Source organism: Notamacropus eugenii, chromosome 1 (genome assembly GCF_028372415.1).
Source record: "Notamacropus eugenii isolate mMacEug1 chromosome 1, mMacEug1.pri_v2, whole genome shotgun sequence".
Classification (NCBI taxonomy): domain Eukaryota; kingdom Metazoa; phylum Chordata; class Mammalia; order Diprotodontia; family Macropodidae; genus Notamacropus; species Notamacropus eugenii.
This window is the reverse complement of record NC_092872.1, coordinates 475,131,080-475,148,380: the sequence shown is the minus strand read 5'-3', so window position 1 is coordinate 475,148,380 and position 17,301 is coordinate 475,131,080. Positions and strand designations below refer to the sequence as shown.

General features: G+C 40.3%; 1 protein-coding gene across 1 annotated transcript; it reads right to left on the bottom strand.

Moving 5' to 3' along the window:
* Positions 1-4,826: 4,826 nt before the first annotated feature.
* Positions 4,827-17,268, bottom strand: COQ9 (coenzyme Q9). The gene is made up of 9 exons (XM_072632329.1): positions 17,127-17,268; positions 10,445-10,613; positions 9,949-10,084; positions 9,372-9,514; positions 8,983-9,067; positions 7,821-7,925; positions 6,578-6,733; positions 5,960-6,013; positions 4,827-5,582 (listed from the first exon to the last, which is right to left on the bottom strand). Exons 1-9 carry the CDS (start codon positions 17,197-17,199, stop codon positions 5,547-5,549), a joined length of 957 nt encoding a protein of 318 aa, XP_072488430.1. The 5' UTR covers positions 17,200-17,268; the 3' UTR covers positions 4,827-5,546.
* Between the last annotated feature and the right edge of the window lie 33 nt (positions 17,269-17,301).

Here is a 17,301-nt window from a genome sequence, read left to right as displayed (position 1 = left end):
ATGTCTATACATACACACATATGTATATGTGTGTATGTGTCTGTAATATGTATTTTATATATATAATGTAGGCTTCTCAAACTCAACAGGTCCAAAATAGAACTTTTAATCCTTTTTCCCTCCCAAAATCCACTCTCTTCCAAACTTCCCTAGTACCACTACCACCACCATCACCACCACTACTACTACCTCACCTTCGATCGCTGAATGGGTGTTGCCTCAGACAAACCTGGGAAAACCCACTGCTTCTGGGGCCATCCCCTGGAGTCCTGACCTATGCCTTGTCCCCGCACTCCCAATGACTGGAGGAGAGAGTGGGGCTGATGACTTTGCACAGCTCTGCCTCACTTGAATCAAGTCAAGACATCATCCTCTTGGAGAATGATGAACGACAATAACAATCCTAAACCATAAATATGACAAAATCCCTTTCCTGCTTAATAAACTTCAGTGACCCCTATTACATCTAGGATCAAAATACAAACTCAGAGCACTTCTATACTTTGAGATCTTGGGGGCAGGTGGGATCAGGAATCCTACTTGCTTAGGTTCCAGCTGTTATTGTCTAAAGCCTTTTACAACCAGGCTTTAACCTACCTTTATAGGCTTATTATATATTACTCTTCTTCATGCTTGCATTCAATGATCCAGTTAGGCTGCCCTTGGACTTCATATTTAACATTCCCACTTCTTTCCTTTTGCCTTTTTACAAGATGTCCTCTAGGCCTGGAACTCACCACCTCTACCTCTTAGATCTCTTGCTTCCCTCAAAGGGTACTAACCCTGAAGATCACACAGGTTCTAAGCGGCAGTCAGGATTTGAACCCATCTTTTAACCTGCAAATCCAACACTTTCCACGGCATCGTGAAGCTCCCTCATATACATGTCTCCCCTAATAGATTATAAGCTCCTTTCATTTCACCTTTACATCTCTATTGCTGAGCACTGAGCCTGGCACAAATCAGTCAAATAGCATTTAAGTACTTTTTAGGTGCCAGGCATTATACTAAATGTAGTAAAACAAAGAAGGGCAGAAAACAATCCCTGCTCTCAGAGTTCACAGTGTAATTGGGGGGAGGGGGTATGTGTGTGAAGGATAGCATAAGATAGAATGCAATCACTTGTATATGTATTGGGGTTTGCTTTGGCAAGAAGGACCACTTTATGTGAAACAGGTGAAGGAGAAGATAGTGGCAGAAGGTATTTGAATGATGTGAAATAAGGAAGACAAGAAAGGATTGTTCGTTGTGAATGGTCTCAATTTTTTCAGTGACATGTGAAGCAAAATTCTCAAATGAGAGGACGAGGGAAGGATAAAAATGCTTGGAAAAGCCAGGATTGTATGGGATGATGCAGGATTTATTGGGAGTGTTCTCAGAGAGAAGGCATTAAGAAGGACTGATAAGGGCAAGAGAGAGACTAAGGCTGGATATTTAGAACTGGGAGTGATCTGTCATAGGGATAACTAGAAGCTTTGATTAGTGATGAGGTGACCAGTTATACATGGCAAGACCATTGGGGTTTAAATTCTGCCTGCTACTTACTAGCTGTGTGACTTTGGACACTTCCCTTCTCTGAGACTCAGTTTGCAAGAGCAAAAGGTGAGATTTAATGCTCAATTTATTAACAGAAAGGGGACCACACAGTTACCATTTGCACTGCTGTGTTGTGGTGTTTGGGAGGACATCATTCTTTAAAAACAAACCTTTTCTCTTTAACTTAGAATCTTTTATTTTTTTTGCCTGCCTTGTGGGTTCTATTATGTACTGCTGGTTTTAATGTATCTTTTCATTTTATTATGGTTAATAATCCCACATTAGGATTTTAAAATCTTGCCTTTTTATATCATTTGTTTCTTTCCCATGTTTTTTTCTTTTTTCTTGCAGCTTTTGTGTTGATATTATCCTTTAGAAGGAAAGATTTCCCCTCCCATTAGAAACAAAACACCCTCTGTCCCATACTCTTTATCAAAACAATACAGAAATGACTTGATCTTGCTTTTGTATTATAAGTGCGCTGCAAGACATTTGTAGTAATTATAAATTTTACTACTCTGAAATATGACTTTTTATTTCTAGTCATTTATTGAGCCCCAAACCATTGTGATCTAAAGTTTTCTTATTATATATGTAAATCCAGAATCAACTGACTTTGTGCAACAGAATTAAACTTTTGACTTATTTAAAAAAAAAAAAAAGGTGAGATTTTGGTGAGGCTTCAAGGAAGCCAAGGAAGCTAGGAGGTGAGGTTTGTGGAAGGGTGAAAATGTTTGGAAAAGCCACTGTATTGAGTGGGATAGTGAATGGGTGGTGTTAAAGGATTGCCTTGCTGCTATAAGGGCCCAGTTGAAATTATGTAACGTTAACCTGTAGTGGACCCAGTCAGAATCCTTTCATGATTTTCTCCAGCCTTGTTCAGCAGCTTATGAATAGGAGCACAGGCAGTGGATGGTGGGAATGATTCAAGGATGAGACTTGGTAGGGTAAATGGATGAGAGGATAAAGGTGCAAGGGATCTGAGAGGGCAGCATAGGGTTGAACTGGTTTGTCAAGAGCAAGGGAGTATAGCAGGTGCGGGGGTCATGAGTTGGGAAAGAACTAAAGGATAGAGGAATTGGAGGTCACCGTGAAGACAAAGGAAATTGGGTTTGGAGTTGCAAGGCAGAGATAGGATGACAACAAATTATGATCAGATAAAGGAATTTTATTTGGAGTTCTTGAACATGGATATGGAACACTTGTGATGGCAAGACCAAGGTACGGACCATCTCCATACGTAGCTGGGAGCAGAGGACATAGGTGCTTAATAAATGCTTTTTGATTTAATACTTACCTGGTAGAATTCCCTCTATATGCCCCTTAAGTTGTTGTCCAGCCTCTTCTGTAAAATCATTGGTGATGAAGGACTTAGAATCTTTCATGGCAGTCTGTTCAAATCCTAAACAGCTCTCATTCTCATTTGTCCTTATACTCAGCTAAAAATCTGTCTCTTTTAAGTTTCATTCACAGTTTCCTCCTAGTTCTCTCTAGGATTCACTTGCAGAGATCCTTGACCAGCTGGTGCTACAGCACAATTCAAATGCCACCTCATCTTTGAAGCTTTCCCTGATTCTTCCAGTCTTAGCAATCTTTTTTGGGGGCACTAATTGGCACTTTTAATGAACTCAGTCTTCAATATTTTGTGTTAAAATTATGTATATGAATCTTACTGTCCTGATGGGCTGTGACCTGTATGTGGGAAGGGACCATACCTTATAACCAAACTGGTTATCCTTTTCAGAGTGCTCTGCACATAGGTGATTAATAAATATTGGAATTAGGAACTATGAAGACGCTAGGGCCACACTGGAAGCTGCAGTACCAACCATTTACTTGATCCTCTAGTATTGGCCAGTCCCTTAAGGCCATTGGGGGCTCTAAAATGTCCCATAGGCACACAGAACTCTTTTCCCATAATAAATTCCTTTTTGACAAACCTAAATTTTATTTTTTTTAACCAACAAATATTTCTTATTGTTTATGGTATGTGTAAGGCTCAGGGGTGGGCCTAGGCCCATATTGTGGAGATATATAAAGAAACATACAACATAAGTCTTAATATGCTTTTAAACTTTAGGGATGGGGAAGATGCTGCTGTCAATAACAAAGAGTCCAGAAGAGCATCCGAAGTTTAGCACTCAAAAGGACCTTAGGGATCATCATCTAGTCGAACTCCTTCATTTTCCAGATGTTAAAACTGAGGCCAAATGAGGTTATTTGCCCATAAATACACAGGTAGTAACATAAGACGTGGGACTGGAACCCAAGTCTTTTTGATTCCAAATTCAACACAATACACCATGCCACGCTGAGAGGCCGAAAGAAAAGGGAGAATTTGGTTTTATACACAGATTCATTGAGCTTTTAGTGTTGAAAGGGACCTCAGAGATCATCTATTCCAACCCCCTCATTTTATAGACAAAACAGGCCCAGAGTAGAGAAGTAACTTGTCTAAAGTCACAGTTTGATTTTGAAGTGTCTTAAGGCACAAAGGTACAGTTGTCCAGCTGGCAGTTAAAAATACAAATCTGGAGTTAACAATTTGGGAGTCTCACAACTAATAGTTGGAACTGTGGGAATAGCTGAGTTTGCTGACAGAGTACAAAGACAAAAAAGAACCTTGGTGAATGTTGACATGTAGAAGATAGGAAGAAGAGATAATGGAAAAGGAGAAAGATTAAGTTAGTAGGGAAAGGAGAACCAGGAGAGTGAATGTTATGGGAGGAGCTATGGTGGGAATTTAAAGGTGTAACTGAAATTGCATATTACCATGGTCATATACTCCAAAAATTGAAGTGGATGAACACAGAAAAAAGCCACTAAATGTGGTGATTATCATTAATAAGAGGTGACTTCTTATGGTTACAATATGTTTTATATGAATTATCTCATTTGATCCTCAATAATCCCATGCAGAAGGCAAGGAAATGATTATCTCTAGTTCAGAGATGAGGAACAGACAAGTGGAAAAGCTGGGATTAGAATTTACAGCTTCTCACTCTGAGTCCAGTTCTCTTTTCACTATATCCTGTTGCCTCTTCTTGAATAAAGAAGGTCCAGAATTTTTATTTTTAAATTTAGGGAAATGTGTGCACGTTTGTGGACAGAAGGAAAGGAATCAGTGGAGGAACAATCAGGGGTACAAAGTGTGGGAGGCCCATGTTGATTGACAGAACAAAGTCTTATAAGCTATGGGAAGAAATAGAATCAAGAGCAAGGTAGAAGAGGGAAGTTACCTCTTAGTCCCACACCCTTCAGCCCTTATAAGAACACACTAACAAATGCAATTGTTCCAAACACTTTTATTATCTTCTTTACAGAATCTTAAGTTCACTAACAATTCCTTAACAGAGTAGGCACGAGGCTCCCTAAGGAACAGGGTCTAGGACCATATGCAAGGCACAGATGGGCACAACTATCTGGCAAATACCTGAATCAAAGATGATGCCCACCCTCCTCCTCTCCATAGGCATCCTAGAAGGACTTTAGCCAGAAAAGCAGAGACCACCTTGAAGAAAATTATGTGTAATACACATGAACTATGCTGCCCTTTCACACAGCTCAGCTGGGATGGATGGCAATGTAACAGTACTCACAGCAGAACCATAGTGGAGTTCAGTTATCAAATTATGTCCTTAAGAAGTTCTTAGGGGAGGATTAAGACATGATCAGTATATTCCTGGGGCCCACAGTGTGCTGGGGTGGCAAGAGTAAAGGACTCAGCGGCCATCCTTGTCTGCCTAGCTGGGTGAGGTTTTGATTTTCTAACGACACAGTCGTGAGGCTGCTGAAGACAAGAGGAACTGAAGAACTGACCCAGTTTCTGGTCACGAACAGTCAGCAAAGCAACCAGCACATAGATGGTTCATTGCACAGGGTAATGTTTGGGACAAACTCTTATTTGTTCTGAATAATACCTTACAGTTGTACAGCACTCTATGTTTTTCAAAAAGCTGTCAATACACTTTCATTTTCTTCTGGGCACTCAGACTCACTTTCCTTCCTTCTCATCGCCGCTGGTTTAGACCTGTCAAGTTCTTGAGCTAATGAAGACAAATCAAAGCAGATGGAATGAAAGGTCAGAGCCTGGGCCTGACTATAAATCAGGTAGTGGCCAGTGGGAATAACAGAAGCTGGAGGGGTAGCAGTGATGTGATGCAATACTGAATGAGATAATGGATGAAAAGCATTGTGCAAATTTTAAAGCTTCATAAAAATGCCATTGACTCCATGCTCTGATATCTTCCCCAGTACCACAGGAAGACTGAAGAGGTGGGATAACTGCAATTGGGGGCAAATGAGGTTAAAACTAGTTTTTGGCCTTTTTTAACTTTTCACTTCAAGAATTAGAATTACTTGAATTACGTAGCATGCAAAGTTTTAGGCTAATGCAAACTCAAGTCATCCCAATGATACTCACAGTCACGGCTGCTCCCATCATTCCCTGCACAAGTGCTTCCCCAGTAGATTTGACCTAGGAAAAAAAGAATGAAAGCTCTCAAATTCTCTAACAGGTAATTAAAGATAAAGCAGGTAATATAAAACAGGCATGTTTAGCCCAGATGAAAGAGTCTGAACGGTGGTCTCAAATGCAAATAGGAAATCACTCTCTGTAGGCTACAAAATGACTTAGAAAACCACAAATTAACAATATCTATGTCTTACTGTATATTTATTTGGTTAAATATTTCCCTATTACATGCTGCTTTGGCTTGGATTAAACTAGGGAGTGTTGGGCCTAGGGCCTAGTTTTTGACATCTCTATACTAAAAGATGGTTTAACTGCCTATGTAAAGGTTGAATGATTCACTGGAACAATGCTAGCATATAACTATTAACGTACAGTGGTGGGGCCCAAGAGGTTAGATTTTTTAAGTCTCTACGTATGTGTCACCTATTTTGAGCATGAGGGAAAGGAATTTTTTAGTGGGAGAGTTGCAGGTGACATTTTTATTCATCAAATTTTAGAACATCACTGATGGGAGGATTATGGTAGAGCACATCCCATGCTGTCCCAACAAAGTTAATTTTAGATAACCTGTTTGGCTGTGTGTCCCATGTTCATGGCATCACTGATCCTGTTTTCAAGAAAGCGCCAAGTGTCTTCAAAGTCGGGAGAGGAGTCCTGCATCATCACTAGTTCTGTAGTGTTATAGATGCCAACCAATACTGCCCGACGTGTGTACCAGTTAATCTGCATCAGAAGCAAGCCAAGAAAAGAAATCAGAGTTCATATAGTCCCTGGGAGACAACAAAGCCAAATATGACATAAGGGCAGGATCTTACTTTGCCCCATTGCTTCCCTTCCCAATCTGGCCTAAGTGGTAGTTCTTCAGAGTTAGGAGAAGCCCTCAGCAACTTGTAACAGTGCAAGGGAGGAACCTGTCCTGGTAATCCCCTTTTTAAAGCACCATCTCAGCTGCTTAGTGTTTTATTCCTTTAATTTCTTTGCTTTCCAATTTCATTTTCCTACCATCTCAGTTGGTGGTGTATTCCCACATGGAAGAAGTTTATTAAAGCAGTTTATTACAAGTGTGGTGGGAGTCTTTCTCTGCTTCCCCTATCCAGATTCCACAAAATACCATCACTTATTAATTGTTTTTATGAAGGTATACATTACTTCTTTTATTTCCTGCCAAAAAGATGATGCGTTTTAACAAGGCAGATTCTTTGTTGGTGGCTGCTTTAAATGAGTTTATTGATCTCTCAGTAGAGGAAAAAGTGGGCTGGGGGAAGGGAGTTTCTTTTTAAAGAGATGGGTGTCTCAGTGGCATTCTTTTTGAGAGTGGTGTTAATGAAATCAGCCTGAGTTTTTTAAAAAAAACAAACAAACCAAAACACCAACAGATTCTGCGGCAAGATTTAAATATTGAGAGGTTGCTGGGAAATGGTTATAAAAAAGCAGTTCTAAAAAAAACAATCTCTTGTGCTTTGAGTCACTGCTGTAGGTAAGAAAAAAAATAACATAACAGCTTTTGGTTTTGTGGTCAGGATACTGAACTTTGGACAAAAAGTTAAAGCCTATAGTTAGCTCTGTGAGAACTGTCAATGAAGAACATGCCACTGCCTTTCTTTATTGTTTCAATTTGTCTTTTTTTCTGAGATGCTGCTGCTGCAGGCCCCATGAAGGAGGCTTATAATTAGAGAACTTTCATAAAGTTCTATAAGGAATCTTCGTTTTAAGTTGTGGAGTTAACTGGGACTTAAATCAGAACAGCAGATCACCTCACAATTGTTCTAGGTATAGGTACAACTGGGCAAGACTTGTAGGAGGTACTTACATCAGTGGACTGGTCTCCTGCATAGTGCCATATATCATCTACCATACTGGTGAGGAGGTTTAGGCTGGCTGGGATATTATGAGGGAGTACAAGGATGCCGAGGGCCTAAAAAGGAAACAACACAGAAACAAATACAACATAATCCCATAATGGAACTGATTGACATGTATAGTTAATAAGAAATAGTCCACAAATCTGAATCCTGCTTGCCTGAGTTATTCATCAATTTCCTTGATCACCTAGAGATACTTTCCTCAGCAACAAACAAGGAAAACCAGTGCCTGATTCAGAGTGTAGTACCTGGGCTCAGCCTTGGCAGCAGTGTAACTTTATTCAGGTGATCAATGGGATCCCTTCTTTGCTTTTCCAGTGTGGACACTAGTTCAGGCCTTCATAACCTTTCAACAAATAGATTGCAATAGCCTCTTAACTGGCCTTCCCACCTTCAAAAATTTCTGCACAACAATGCCAGATTAATCTTCCTCAAATAATGGCTCCAGCTATATCCCATCCCTTCTAAAAAATCTTCACTGATTTGGTAGGCAAAAGCCTAAACTTAAATTCCTTATAGGATGGCATTCAATATGATCCATAATATGGCCTCAATCTATTTATCTTTTTATTATTAGCTCCCACAGTTCCTCTATTACCATGCCCTATACTTAAGCAAAATTGGATTACCAAAACATGCCAAACTTTTTTACTTCTATGTCCATGCTGATGCTTCTCCCCAACCCAGGGCCTTCTCTTAGGTCCAGAGAACATGAGGTGGCTGTTAGAAAGTACCCTATGTTAGGGATGCAGCAATAAAACCACTTGCTTTCTACAACTCTCTTCATGGACTTTACCACCTTGTACCAGTGAGGCTTGCTTAGGCTGGTAGAACTCAGCCCATCCTGTAAGCCAAAGCCATTCATATTGCCAGACTGTCCCCATTTCCTCTCCAATGCTCCAAAAGGGGATGGCCTGGATAAATTATTTAATAGAAGTGTGTTTGAGTCCTGGTCCTATCACACTTACTGTGTATTTCTAGGCTTTTCATTTGCTGTGAAGATTAATGAGTTAACTTTGGTACAGTACTCAGGGCTGAGTTGGTGCTCAATATTATTAATGTTATTACTGTCATTAATAATGTTATGAGAACTACATATGAATTTTGTACCCGGGGCCAATGTTCAATATATGGGATCAGCATTCTCAGTCTGGTTTCCACTGCATCCCTCAGGAACTGGTCTGTCTTCCTCTTCCTGGAAGAGGGAAAAGAAAACAGTGTGTCTATGTGTCAGAGTAGATGGATTGGAGCTACCCTCAGTCTTAGGGTAGAAAGTGGCTCTTTCTGACTCATGACTCTGACCTGGCCAAAGCTATCTGTACTTTGGACACCAGAGCTGCTGGTCATTGGGTATTTTTTTCCTTAAAAGAGCTGGACTGCAGGATCTTATTTTTCTTCTTGTTCTGCGGAAAGTCTTGTACTTAGGGACAGGCTGAGACATCTAGGCCCTGGCAAATGTGTCCCTATACTCTTCAGTGCTGATGCTACAGGATACTCACTCTGCCTGGCCCAACTGCACAAGCTTTTGTTCTTCTTCCATCACACGACTGAGTTTAGCATTGCACTGCGTCACAAAATGCAGGATCAGTTCACTGCCATCATTTCCAAACATGCCAGCTGCTGCACTAGAGAGACCCAGGGACTGTGAAAGAGGAAAGAGACCAATGGAGTCTCTAAGATAATAAACACATTTCGGTAATGTTTTGAGGTTTACAAAATACTTTGCTCACAACAACTCTGAGCTAGGTAGTAGAAGTGCTATTCATATTATACAGATGAGTATCATAGACATTTAGAATCTTTCCCATGGTCATATAGCTAACAAGTGTTACAACCAAAATTTGAACTCAGGACTCTTGACTCTAGGTTCAGTGTTCATTATACACCACAATAAAGACAGACAGATAAGGACCTCTGGGTATATGTGGAAGGGAAGGAGATGGGAAGAAAGAGAATACTATATTCTGTCTTTTCCCTTTGTGGGGAAGAGATCTAAGAATCCCCAGAATGCCCAGTAGTTTCAACTCTCTACTTGCTTTTTAGTTATCCATAGATTCCCCATATACATATGTATACCTGAGCTCCTTCTGCAATGGCTTCCGGGGTCCACCCATGAGTAGGCACAAACTCCAAAGCTGCAGTCAGGATCCGGTGCTGCAGCTGCTCCTCACTTTCATGGTCTTCATCCTCCTCACCACCCTGGTCTGTGTACCTGAAGCCCAGTACAGGAAGACAAGATGAGTTTCAGGACCATGTCCCAAATGCTATGTTTTCCTATAGGGTTAAGAAGCACATCAATCTTATTTTCCTTTGTATCAGTGTCACAGCTGTTTCAATGACCACAGGATTAAAAAGATTTCCATTTTCTTCTCCGACTACTGTTACTAAAAAGTAAGGGCATGCAGTATATACCAAGGTTGTTACTCAATAAACAGAAGGATCTGCTTGACACAGATGTGTCCTTTGGCCACTACACCGAAAAAAAGGTAACTTTTTTCAGTAGTGTCATCAATAAAAAAATACTAGCGCTCTGGGAGACTTGAAATCAGATGACTGGGCTGCTGGTGCTTACCGAGGTGGTGAGCGTGAGGACTCTGACTTGGGCTCTTCTGTTCCTTGTGACTCGGAGTGCTGCTGAGAAGAAGAGGGAGGGGTCTGGTACTTTTGTTCATCTGAAGATTTCATTGCCAAAGCTGAAGCATGGAAGGCACGTGGCATCAGGGAGGGTTGATACCTGGTCCCTGAAATAGGAGGTAGAATGGTCAGTCACAGACATGTTCACAAGTGGTACAAGAGATCACATGGTATAAAACAAGATTAACAGGATATGCCAACATATTTTAGGTGTTTGGGATGAAGACTCCAGGCAATGAATAGCCTTGACAGCATGGCACAGTAGGACAAAAAAATGAGAATTAAGTTCTAGTTTTGGCTGTGCCACTTCATGGCTGTGTGACTGCAGGTGTCGCTTAACAAATGAGGATTATCCTCCTTAGCCCATCTATCTTGTGTGTTATAAAGAACAAATGATATGATATATGTGAAAGTACTAGGGAAAACAGTTAAGTTTTAGTCAAATGAAGAGTATTATAATAATTATTATCATGAAAAGAGTGAATTAGGTTCTAAGTCCTATTCTACTTCTGCCCACTTTGATGGACAAATCATTAATTCCTCTATGTCTATTTCATAATCTGTAAAATGGGGATGTTAATGCCTGCCTTACCTCATAAGGTTAAAAATCAAATGAGATCATGGATTTATGTACTCTGAAGAAAAAAATGCTCTATAATAAGCTATTCTTATTTTTATTTAAGGTATTTGGTTCACAGGACCACAGAATGTTGACTCTGGAAGATACTATTGAATTCATTTAGTATAAAACTTTAAATTTTGTGGGATGAAGAAATTGAAGCAAAACCATTTGCTTCAGTAAGCAGTAAGTGGCAAAGCCAGACCTGAATCGAGTTCTTTGGATTCTGAGTTCACGGCTTTTTCTATTATACTGTATTTCCACATCTGCTTCAATAAAATACAGAATCAAGAATAATATTAGGGCAGTTGGGTGTCACAGTGGATACAGTTTTAGGACTGATGTCAGGAAAATTCATCTTCCTGAATTAAGATCTGGCCTCAGAGACACTTACTAGTTGTGTGACTCTGGGCAAGGCACTTAACCCTGTTTGTCTCAATTTTCTCATCTATAAGATGAACTGGAGAAGAAAATGTCAAGCCACTCCAGTATCTTTGCCAAGAATACTCCAAATGAACTATGCCCAAAGGATTACAAAAATGTGTACACCCTTTGACCCAGCAATACCACTTTTAGGACTGTATCCCCAAGAGATCATAAAAATGGGAAAGGGTCCCACATGTACAAAAATATTTATAGCAGCTCTCTTTGTGGTGGCCAAGAACTAGAAGTCAAGGGGATGCCCATCAACTGGGGAATGGCTGAATAAATTATGGTATATGAATGTAACGGAATACTATTTTGCTATAAGAAATGATGAACAGCAAGACTTCGGAGAGGCCTGGAAAGACTTCTATGATCTTATGCTGAGCGAAAGGAGCTGAACCAGGGGAACTTTGTGCACAGCAACAACCACAGTGTGTGAGAGTTTTTTCTGGTAAACCTGGAACTTCATTGCAATGCAAGGACTTAAAAATTCCCAATGGTCTTTTAAGGCAAAATGTCTTCCACATCCAGAGAAAGAACTATGGAATTCGATCACGGAATGTAGCAGATCGTTTTCTTTTGTATTACGTTTTAGTTTGTTATATGATTTCTCCCATTCACTATAATTCCTCTACGCACATGACTATAGTGAAAATGTATTTAATAGGAATGTATGTATAGAACCTATCTAAAATTGTATGCCATCTCAGGAAAGGAGGGGGGAGGTAGGGAGGAGGGAGGGGAAAAAATAATCTAAGTTATGTGGTGGTGATTGTAGAACACTGAAAACAAATAAAATTAATAATAATAAAAAAAAGAATACCCCAAATGGGGTCAAAAAGAATCAGACACTACTGAACAACAACAAAGAGTAATTTAAGAATTCAAGTTTAAAATTTGAATAAAGAACAGTTAAAACTTAAATAAAATGTGTTTATCAAAATAAACACTGTAATGAATAGGTAATAGTTTCAAGTCGTAGTCAGATAGGATTACTTGTTCAGTCAATCTTTAATTAACTTTTGCACGAGATTCTGAGTACAAGAAATGCCATTTAAGATTATGGGGCGTTGCCAAAACTGAGTAGAGAACAGACTTCCTTTCCAGAAAATCATTATAGGTTTTCTGTCCTAATATTGTTTGAATTGACAAAAGAGAACCTGACATTAAAGATAATGTATTTTATTCATTCATTCAACATTAATAATCTGCTATGTGCAGGCTAGGTATTATGGGGCATATAACGAAAGGAGAAATCATGTGTCCTGCCTTTGAGGAGTTTAAAATCCAGCTGCTTAAATTCCAAGCTTAAAATTCCAAGTCTGCTGTTGCCCATATTCTAACTTTTCCAAATTCTAGCCTGCGTCAACATCAAAACAGTAATAAAAAAATAAAACCAGAAACCTTTTAGCAGAAAAAGGATCTGAATCATAAAGTTATTAGAATCAGATTTAATGCTAAGTGAAAATATATATTTAAAAATTAAATAGAGGGTTATGAATAATACCAGATGAATAAAATTTAAGATCCTTCTTAAGCCCCCTATCAAAATACCACATATCCCAAAGAACTCACTAAATAAACCAGGGTATAAAATGCAAAAGACAAACTAGAGGAGGAATACTCAAAAGCGTAAAACAGAAAGGGGCAATAGTAACAGAAATGAGTCCACAAAGTGTTAGAATATTAATGTTTAAAAAAAGGAGGGGAGGAGGAATAGAGAAAAGAATGCCTGTTTTTACATTAGAAGGCATGGATTAAATTTTAGAGCTGCCATTTATTAGCTGTGTGTAGCAGATAAGAGCACTGGGCCTGGAGTCAGGAAGATTCATCTTCCTGAGTTCAAGCGCTACCTCAGACAATTACTAGCTATATGATCCTGGGCAAGTCACTTAACCCTGTTTGCTTCAATTTTCTCATCAATAAAAGAAGGAAATGGCAAACCTCTCCAGTATCTTTGCCAAGAAAACCCTAAATGGGGGTCACTACGAGTTAAGACATAATTGAAATGACTGTTGATGGACAAGTTACTTTCTTGACGTGGGCTTCAGAATCATATCTATAAAATGGTAATCAACATAGTCTGGTGAAAAGAGTGGTGGACTGAGGGCCAGGGGATCTGGGTTTGAATTCTGGATCCTTCAATATCTGTGTGACTTTGGATTAGGTACTTCTGGGCTTCATTTTCCTAATCTGAAAAATGATGGGGTTAGACTAGGCAATCTTTAAGGTCCCTTCCAGATTTAGTTCCTATGGAGTCTATGCTGAGTCTACTCAACAGAGTTGGTGGTGAAACTCAAATGAAATTGCATTTTATAAACTTTAGAGCATTACGTGTCAGCTACGACTTTTTCTTTGTAAAAGTCCTACTTGCATACCTTATCATTGCATGAAGGTGACCCTGGGTTCTTAAAGGCTCCATTATGTTCTACCATCTTGGAAAGGTTCTGTGTAGTTCCTATAACTATGTCTTTGTGATGAATTTGATGACTGTGACAAACAAGGAAATAAAAATGTAAACTTATCCTCAGTGCTACACAACTCCCTTCCATTTTTGCTGTGACTGACGGCCAACTGAATGCCAGATGACCTATTTAAACGATCACAGATTGAGGGCCATCCTTGGAGTCAGGAGACCGTTAGGCTCAATTCCTACCTCTGTCACATATTAGCTGTATGACTATGAGTAATTTACTTAACCTGTCAGTGCCTCAGACAAATCTCTCAAATGATAAAATTGTAGATGAGTTGTCAATCTACATAGTGAAGGTAGTTGTTTCACAGGGAATTCCCTAAACCAATGAAATCACAGGTCTAAATTAAAAAAAACAAATAAAAATGATGCCCCCCCCACGGGAAATTAATAAAAGAACAGAGATGAATAAATATTGCCATTTTCTAAGGAAATTTAACTCTTCTAAATTCATCACTACTAGAAGGAGGTTAGAAGAACCTAAAGACTGTCTCTGTCTCCTTGCCAACTAAAGAGAGATATAAGCCAAAGATAACATAATTTTATAATAAAAAGTTATTTGTAAAACCTTCTAGAGAAGGATAGTGAAAGATAATGACTGCTATTACCTTATAAAGCATGAAGAAATAATGGAAGGAAAAAATAAGTTTATATAAAGCTTGTTAAGAGAGACCTAGTTAAGTAAGATCATCCCATGGGCTTTAAAGGATAAAGCTGGAAGGACAATGAGCAGATGAAATATGGAAAATCTCTCTCAAGGCTTTTATAACACATTATTTTCTCCACTGATAACAATAGAGCAACCACATTTGGACATAAAGTCCCAGATGAAGTAGAAATGGTATTTAGGAAAACAAGGATGGGAAGAGCAGCCAGAAAGAGAATGGCAAGAGGCAATACAATTTCAGACATTATGAAGATATACGAAAGAGGAGAGGATATGAAACATTTGGAAAAAACAGCAGTAATTTATCATGACCTAAAAAAGGGTGTTTGAGAAAATATAACTATCAATCCATACTCCTAGGTTCTCAACTATACAAAATCTTTATAAAAAACTCATCCTTGAAGGTGTGAGAAAAGTTTTTGCAAAGGATGTTTTATAGAAGCCTACAGCTTTAATCACAAAACTAAACTAAAAGGTGCAGAGAATTTAAGAACTTTTTTATTATTAACTACAAAAAGATATGATTTGGTAGGGGAAAACATTTTATGAATTGACATAGACTGAAGTAGAAAATATGCACAACAACTACAGGGTAAATGGAAAGAATGAAATGAAATTGAATGTTAATAACCATGTTTGTTTATCTCTCCCATTCCCCATGAAGAGTTCAGAAAAGGAACCTTATTCCCTTCATTGTGGAGGTGAGGACTATGGGTGTGGAACGCTGTAAATATATTGATATGCTGGTAATTTTTACTGAACTGTTCTTTTTTCCTTTTAAAACCACTGTTACAAAAGAAGGCTTGATGGGGGGAAGGTGTATATTTGGAAATGAATGGGATATAAAAAAAGGCAGTAAGCTGTTCTTTCACAAGTACCTCAAAATCATATAACTTTCCTTGACAGACGTATTTGATAACGCTCTGGTTACTATCATGTGAGGTGTAAAACTGGGAGGAATATGCTCACCAAAGCCGTTTGCCACCATCATGAAGGATATCCAGTTGAGTCTAAAAGGAAGATTATTTATAGAGGGGTTCTCCATAGCCTCCTATTTGTGGAAGACTTTATGGTGAACTGCATCAAATTTTGGAATACTGTAGAGCATTCTAACTAAGATCCAGGGTCATGTAAAAGTTCCTATGTAGGAACTACATAGGAAAAACCAAGTGGATGAAGTCTTTTGTCTAATTTTATGATAGATGAGTTGAATGGTCAGCACATAGACCTCTTTCATCAATATAAATTTAGATCCTGGGAAAGAAATTTTGTTCTTCAGTCATTTCAGACTCATAGGAACCCCCATCTGGGGTTTTCTTGGCAAAGATATTGGAGTGGTTTGCCATTTCCTTCTCCTCCTCATTTTACAGATAAGGAAACTGAGGCAAACAGGGTTAAGTGATCTGCTCAGGGTCACACAGCTATTAAGTGTCTGAGGCCAGATTTAAATTCAGGAAGATAAGTCTTCCTGATTCTGGAACCAGCACTCTCTCCACTGTGCCACCTGGAAAAACAATGGATGGGAACCAAAAGTGAAGAGTAGGAAGTGATTTTAAAATCCTAAGCTTCTACTTGGGAAAAAAAAGCCAGTATTTTTAATAAGAATATTCTTCTGAAGATGACATACGGCTATGAGATATAATGCATTTTAAGTCTTAGAAGAATTAAAATTTCAGAGAAATGGCAGTAGGGATGAAGGGTGGGTGTAAAGAGCCTGGAGCGTATTTCCAACAAAGAACTATGTACCCGAAGCTCACAAACGCTATCACTGAGGAAAACAAGGACGCCAGTGGAAGGTGGGGTGCCCCAGTAGTGGGCATGTTAGATAACATAGGGCAGTCCACGTGCTCCATGACAATATCTTCGCAAGGTCAAGGGAGCTAGAGAGCAGGCCTTGCTTCAGCGGGCTCTCCGTGGAGGAGAAGGTGGAAGGCTTGCGATCTGCCCTGGGGAGGATTCCTTACGTGGGTGCCTCCTGGAACCCCAAGAGCAGCTATGCACCCTCCAAGACCCTGGCCAAAGCAGGCCGGTGCTAAGACTCTGGTCGGGTCAGGGTTTAGGCTAGATCTGGAAGTGCGAGTCGGGGTGATTGTCGGGCAGGAGTTGGGCACCGGGTCTTGGTTCCGGTCTCAGTTAGAAGAAAGGTTTGAGTGAGAGTTGAGGACACGTTTGGGGCATAGGGCTGGGGATCAAGGCCCAGCGTGGGCCCGTTGGTCAAGCCCGAGGGATCCTGGCTCAGACCCGTTGGAAGACGGCCAAGAAGCAATGCCAAGGTACCCCGGGGGTCCAGTCTGGCCCAGACCCTGGGGTGCCCTTCACTTCACCTTGTCAGCAGCCCAGAGCCTGGTTCCCCTCGGCCACAGTCCTCTCCTGTCCCCGCCCCCGCGTCCCTCCCAGGCCCCGGGGGTCCCGGCCCCGCCCGGCCGCCCCCTCACCGGGCCGGCTCTGCAGCCGCAGGAACCTCCACCCTGTCCGACGGAGGACCCCAGCCACCGCCGCCGCCATCATGGAAGTGGGCACAGGCCCGAGAACAGACCCCACGTGACAGCACCCGACGCGGGTCTGCGCGTGCGCGCGCGCGAGGGGGTGGGGCGGGGCGGAGAGTGGAGG